Genomic DNA, 6,307 nt, shown 5'->3' on the forward strand with positions numbered 1-6,307 from the left:
GTTAACTGACGTGTCTTGAAAGTAAACCCATCTCACTGATTAAAGTCATATTTCTGATTGGCTAGGCTCACAACATTGCTTTTGTGACTGAACATTGATTAACTTTTTCTCTCCATCTGATCTGCCTCTGTAAAATGTTAAAATCCAGATACAGCCTGCTATTGAACATGTGTAATTTCAAATAATTGCCTCTAAGTGCTCTGCCAGCATTTTAACAAACATATGCTACAATTCCATTCTTCTTTTAGAGCAAGAATATTGTTTGAAATGTTTTGTTTGTTATTCTTCTGTTACAGATTTCTGGCTCTGTACAAAGGCTTGCTTCCCAAGATCATGAGGCTGGGTCCAGGTAATTTTCCTTCTGTCATTTCTGTTTTGCTTTTGTTCTTGCTTTCTCTTCCCATGTTTCAGTTTCTTTAGAAAATGTAGTAAATATCAGTCAAATAAATGAATTAAAATAGCTTTCATTTTGAATGGTTTCTTTTTAAAATAGCATCATCTAATAGTATCACAGATGGATTTGGCTAAATATGTGTCTAAAAAAAATCATTTACGCATATACATCAGAGAACTGCAGATCCAAGTAACTGCTGGTTTGTGCAATTGCTTTATTTATGAACAAACCAAAGTACATGCAAATGACAGAACTGTAAAACTTTCAGAAGTTTCTTAAAGCTTCCTATTCCTTCTAATGTGATTTTTTGAGTTCACTAGTATTATTCCATACCTATGTGAAGCCAGCCTAAAATGCAGGTTAGAGGCTCTCCATAAAATGCACTCCACTAGTCAAAGCACAGCACAAGCATATCAAATTCCACTTTCTTCTCCTGTGCTCTATGGGGGCAGACACTAAAAAGCTGATAACAGAGCTAGGAAGAGACTTGTATGGCCCTGGAAAACTAAGAGGACAAGGATATCTTAGAACTGGGGTTGTTATTTGACCCCTTCTTACTAATTACTCCAAATGTGGGAGCACAGTGGTTGAGAGCTGTATCTTCTTTGGCTTTTAGAGTTTTTTTCCCTTACTGGTTTTGATTAATCATGAAAGCAAAGCACTGGGCCCTCAGAATTTGTCAGCCCACAGAGGCAGACTGCATCAAAAAAAGCAGAAGCCCCAATCTGAACAGTATCCCATTCCCATGAAAACATATTTCCAGTTGTTCAAGCTGGTTGTTTAATAGGCAAGAACACACATAGGTAAAAGCAAGCAGGTAAAGAGCAGAGCCTGTTCTGCAGCATAAAGGAGGCATTAGGTTTGTCTGTAAATGTTTGCATATCCAATCCATCTGGCTAAGTGCTAGACCATGCTTGGTTATTGTGCAGGGTGAGGAAGAAGGTGGGGAGGGGAAACAAGGAGCTCTAGAGCTAAAAACCTTTTCCCTCACACTCCAAAGATACTAGATTCCATGCAGGACAAAGAGAAGGCAGTGTTTAGCTTCCCAGTACCTCTTAGCACAGCAGATTTTGGAGTAAAATTTTCCATCTTACAAATGACTATGCATTCTGGCCCAGATCCAGCAAGTCAGTTAAATGTGAAGTTCATTCTAAATACTTTTGTGGTTCTATTGACTAACTAATATATAGGTTTGACTTTCTGATGAAACAATAATACAATCTTTGTTGTGACTGGGAAGGTAATTCCTTCTTCCAACATGTGCATGTTTACAGGAAAAGAGATACACAAGCAGATGACACAGTATGAGATTTGGAAGCAGCCTTGATTTGAGTTCAAATCACGTCTTAGATATTGTGTCTGTGATTTGTTTGTTGGTCAAAGCCTTTTGCAAACTTCTGCTCTGTCTAGATGTCTGTGAGCTCCTTTTCATAGAGGATGATTTCAAGCCTGATGATGGTTCCTCAGGATGAGTGATATGGAGAAACTCATGTGGTAGTTCTGTGTGCCTGCTTGTCTGAGCCCCAGAAAGGCGAGCCCAGTTCAGCAGAAGACATGTTTGTTAGAGGTGCCTCTCCAAGCTGCCAACTGAACCAACAGGCAAAGGCAAAGGAAAGAAAATATTTATGCCCCAGTGCTGGCTCCCACAAGTAATATATATTTATTCATGCAGCCTGGTTCTCTTTACCCGTGTTCTCCCACTAGAAGCTTCTCTGTGCATTTAGTTATATATATACCTTCTGAAATGTTCCTTTCTTTATCTCATACAGTAATTACAGCCCAGTTACAGTCTGGCTTCACTAACAGTAAAGACATTTCCTGGCTTTCAAGATGGGATTTTATACTGTTATCAATTCTAGCAAATAATGACATTTCATAAGATCAAAATTTTGCCTGTGGATGTGTAGACAGGAAAGATTATACTCATTTCAATACCGTGATTTTTCTGCTTTAAACATGGTGAAAAAACAGGTGAAAATGTCTCTTGAATCTTACCCAGAAGAATTTTCATCATTCTGGAGATGAATTTTTGTCATTCCACCAGTCAAATTGCTCTTTCATGGCCAAATCGAACTAAACAGGCACACAAATATATGCATATCCAGATTAAAAGTTTCTACTTGTAGAAGAACAAAGAAAAATATTAATCTTGAAAAAGTATTAGGAAAAATCACACTGAGGGTGAATTTGATTTAATATGCAAGCTATTTACATCAACTTTATAATCTAATATTAAGAAAAATTGGTACGGATTATGAACCGGTGAATTTTTAGTGAACTTGGGAAATAGTAGAATTATCCATTTTGCAAGTAAGGCTTTGCCATATGCTGGTTTATATCACACACTAGAAATGCTCTATAAAATCTTGAAAACGGTGAATTTTCTATGTTTTAAAATAATATCTTTTCTTCCAGGTGGTGCAGTGATGCTTTTGGTTTATGAATACGTTTATGCTTGGCTTCAGGACACAGTTAATCACAAGTAGCACTTCTGAAAAATGTACTCTTTAAAATTATATGCATTCTAAAATACGCTATAGCAAAGTAAAATTGATTCTTATCCTTTATACTGTTGAATACCCTCAGATTGCAGTGATGTTAAAAACAAATATGGTCTTTAGGTCCTGATCCAAGAAGACATTTAAGCACATGCTTTTCTGTAAATGCATAATTAAATAGCACTTGACATTTGTAATTGTTTTGCTGGACCAAGAGAAAATACAAAGCAGACATAAGAACCAGTTAGTTTTTAAAGGACAAACTGAAATTTCTTGACACAGAATCATTCTATGTAATCATATACTTTTTTAAAAGTTTCAGCTGAAATGGCAAGATAAAAACTTTCAGGGCATTTTAAAGAAAAAAAAAAGAGTAATCTTGGGGGGGCAGATACTGAGCTATTGTAAACTGACAGCTCCATTGACTCCACATTAAGAAAATGACCCATACTCTGCAACTCTTGAATCAGTCTTGGGTCCAGTTTCAATTCAGCCCAGTATGATTTCAGCATACATAGAAGAGCTTTGCAAGTTCTGCAGAGTTTGGATAGAAAAGGACAGCACAAGCTGCCACAACTTTAAAAACATGCATAGTGTTAAATATCCTACTTGTTCTTAGCCATATATATGATATAAATTTCATTCAGAACACAGAAGATACTGAAAATAATTAGTCTGCATCATTACATAAAAATGCAAAACAACATGGATTCATAGAAGAAATGAGTAAATAACAGAAAAAAGTGATTTTAGGCATATGAGATTTTACTGCAAATTTTTTATCCACCTTGATATACTATTCTCAAAAGAGCTGTCCTGTGGTAAAAATGCTCAGTGCACCCTGACTGACCCCTTAGCCTTTAATTTCCACCATGGAATGGTGAAACAAGGTTGTAGACTGATAGCACATCTGCAGTTGTAATTAGCTCGCCGTACACCTCGAAGAAATGCACCTTTCTGTAGATAAAAAACTGTTGCTCTGAAGCTAAAATTTTTGCTTTTCCCAGTCACTGTAAATATAAATATTTCAGGGATATACTCATGTTCTTACTGGCCATTCTAACTCTGTGAAATACAGTAAATTCTGCTATGCTGACTGAAGACATAGTTTCTGTTCATTCTACATTTTAATTTTAAAAACTCTATAAATAATTTAAAACCACACATTATTCTGTTATAAAAATGTCTCCATTATCTAACTTGGTTTGTTGTCAAATGAGCACATATCTTGCAATTGCTAGAAAGTTTCGGTATCTCCCCATACTGTATTCACACTGTTAATGTTAAATGTTCTTAAGGAGGTACAAACCTGTTCCTTAGCAATCCTAAAGTAGTATCTTTCTGCATTTTTACTTGAAAATGGCAGTTCACATGTGAAGTCTCATCTCACTAGTGTTTTTAAAGCATTGGAAAAGCAACAAAAAGTTAAAAATAGAAATGTGTTTTCAGAGCTTTCAAAGATGCCTGTATCAACATGCTCAATAAGCCTCTCTTTTGTCTGAATTTGGCAACAGTGGCTTTTCATACCTATGCTATTTCATAGCTAAAATCAATAAAATTAGCTCTGTTAAAGTTTATGCTTTTAAGGCGTTTCTCATTGTTGCATTTTATTGTCAGTTCTTGGCCAAAGAGAAGACACTACTAAGATACTTTCAAAAACTAAAGCAAAAGGCTTTATAATTTGTCTTTTATTAATTTAGGGCATTCAAAATATAAAAATAAAATGCTTTAAACATACTGTATATACATATATAGCCTTCGGTTTTACATCCTTTCCAACATGATTTTTTTCAGTTAATAACTCAGCCTGATCTTGGATAAAAGGAGAAATCATTGAGAACAGAAAACAGCATGGTATGGGAAAACAAACCTATGAAAGTACCAGCCCAATCCCCCATTACTCCTCATGTAAAATGGGCTGAAATTCAGTTTTACACCAAAGATCTTCTGAACTGGGGCCATGCAAACACAGTTCGGCTGAAGGGAGTATTATTAGGCTTCACTGATTTCTTTGGAAACACTTAACACCCTGGGAATAAAGTGTAGACTTTTCAGATTAAAAACTTTAATTCTGCACCCACATATACTGCATGTTTCCCAAATGCATCCATTGACCTCAGTGGGTTCACTCCAGATTTATACCCTTGTACTTGGCAGCAGCACTTAACCCTTAATTATTATTTTTCAGAAAACAATTCCCTTTTTCTTTTTAATTCAATGTAAAATGGTTTAGAGTTGTGTGGTTAGTAAGCTAACATTTTGCAGTTTTAAATTTACCCATGAGTATAACCAGTAAAATAGTCCTTGGGCAAAGGAGTATTCTACATTGTAGGTTTACATTTTAAAAAAAATTGTGAAACTTCACACCAAAAAAATCCATCACAGGCAGTTCACTAAGAGCCAAGGTCAGGTACTTTTGCTCACTCTGAGCAACACTTTCTGCATGCAGCCCCACTGACTTCCCATTCAGGGGTAAGGCATCATGTACAGCAGGCAGATGTGTGGAGAGCTGTACCTAAACAAACACAAAACAAAAATGGTTTATGGTGATGTATCCCACGGGAGGAATAATTAACACAGTGTCCTGTCCTTGCTTTATAAATTATCTTGATTTAGCTGAAGATAATGCACATAACTGATACAAGCTAAGGATCTGTCTGTCAAAACACACTAATTCCTCATTGGAATGTCAGGAAAGACAACTTTTATTCCAGAAATGACCTCGTGTTACTCAAAAAAATGTGGAAAACTTTTAACACAGGCACACTTTGTTACAGGCTTGTGAAGTCTTGAAGCTCAAAAAAGCTGAGTTTTGAAAGGTGTCTCTTCTTTTTTTTTGGTTTTCTTTTCCCTTTGGTGCCCCTTGAGTTCTGTGGAAAACAATAGATAGACTCACTCCATAATTCTATAATCCAGTAGAACAACTAAATTGAAAGCTAAAATCCTCTTGCCAACTTAATCACTTACCTACTTACGATCTGTTTCTTATCTTTTTTTTTCCCCCATTTTATCTTTAGTGAAGAGCTTGTCTAGTATTAAAGGGATTTCTTTTCCATGGTGTTAAGGCTCATTTTATTTCAGCTATAACAGCATAAAGGCAGAATAACATCCACCACGTCACTAACAGTGTGCCAGAGTGGAAATGCACTTGTGTGCACTTCACCTTTAGTGGTTTCAAAGAAACATTCTTGAAAAAGTGTTCTACTGAATAACAAGGGTTTCAGCATCTCATTAAAGCTAAACAGCTGCTGAATACATTGAGGCTGAAGAACATCAGATCTTTCTTTCCTTGGGGCCAAATACAATATCTGTGCTCTTTATAGAAATGCAGTTCTATTTTTTAGTGCAAGAAGCAAAGGTGGCAGCAGCCAGCTGTGTCCATCTGTATTTCAGTGGACATACTGTACATGACGTA

General features: G+C 36.1%; 1 protein-coding gene across 6 annotated transcripts in view; it reads left to right on the top strand.

Moving 5' to 3' along the window:
* The window catches only part of SLC25A21 (solute carrier family 25 member 21), a 237,452-nt gene extending 232,974 nt beyond the window's left edge, over positions 1-4,478 (top strand). For all 6 annotated transcript variants that reach the window (XM_032112696.1, XM_032112698.1, XM_032112697.1 and 3 more), the window contains 2 exons: positions 297-349; positions 2,810-4,478. In XM_032112696.1, coding sequence (XP_031968587.1) covers positions 297-349; positions 2,810-2,880 — 124 coding nt within the window. In that variant the 3' untranslated portion in view covers positions 2,881-4,478. The remainder of the gene's footprint in view (positions 1-296; positions 350-2,809) is intronic.
* The last annotated feature ends 1,829 nt before the right edge of the window (positions 4,479-6,307 follow it).

The sequence above is a fragment of the Corvus moneduloides genome, chromosome 6, assembly GCF_009650955.1.
Source record: "Corvus moneduloides isolate bCorMon1 chromosome 6, bCorMon1.pri, whole genome shotgun sequence".
Classification (NCBI taxonomy): Eukaryota; Metazoa; Chordata; class Aves; order Passeriformes; family Corvidae; genus Corvus; species Corvus moneduloides.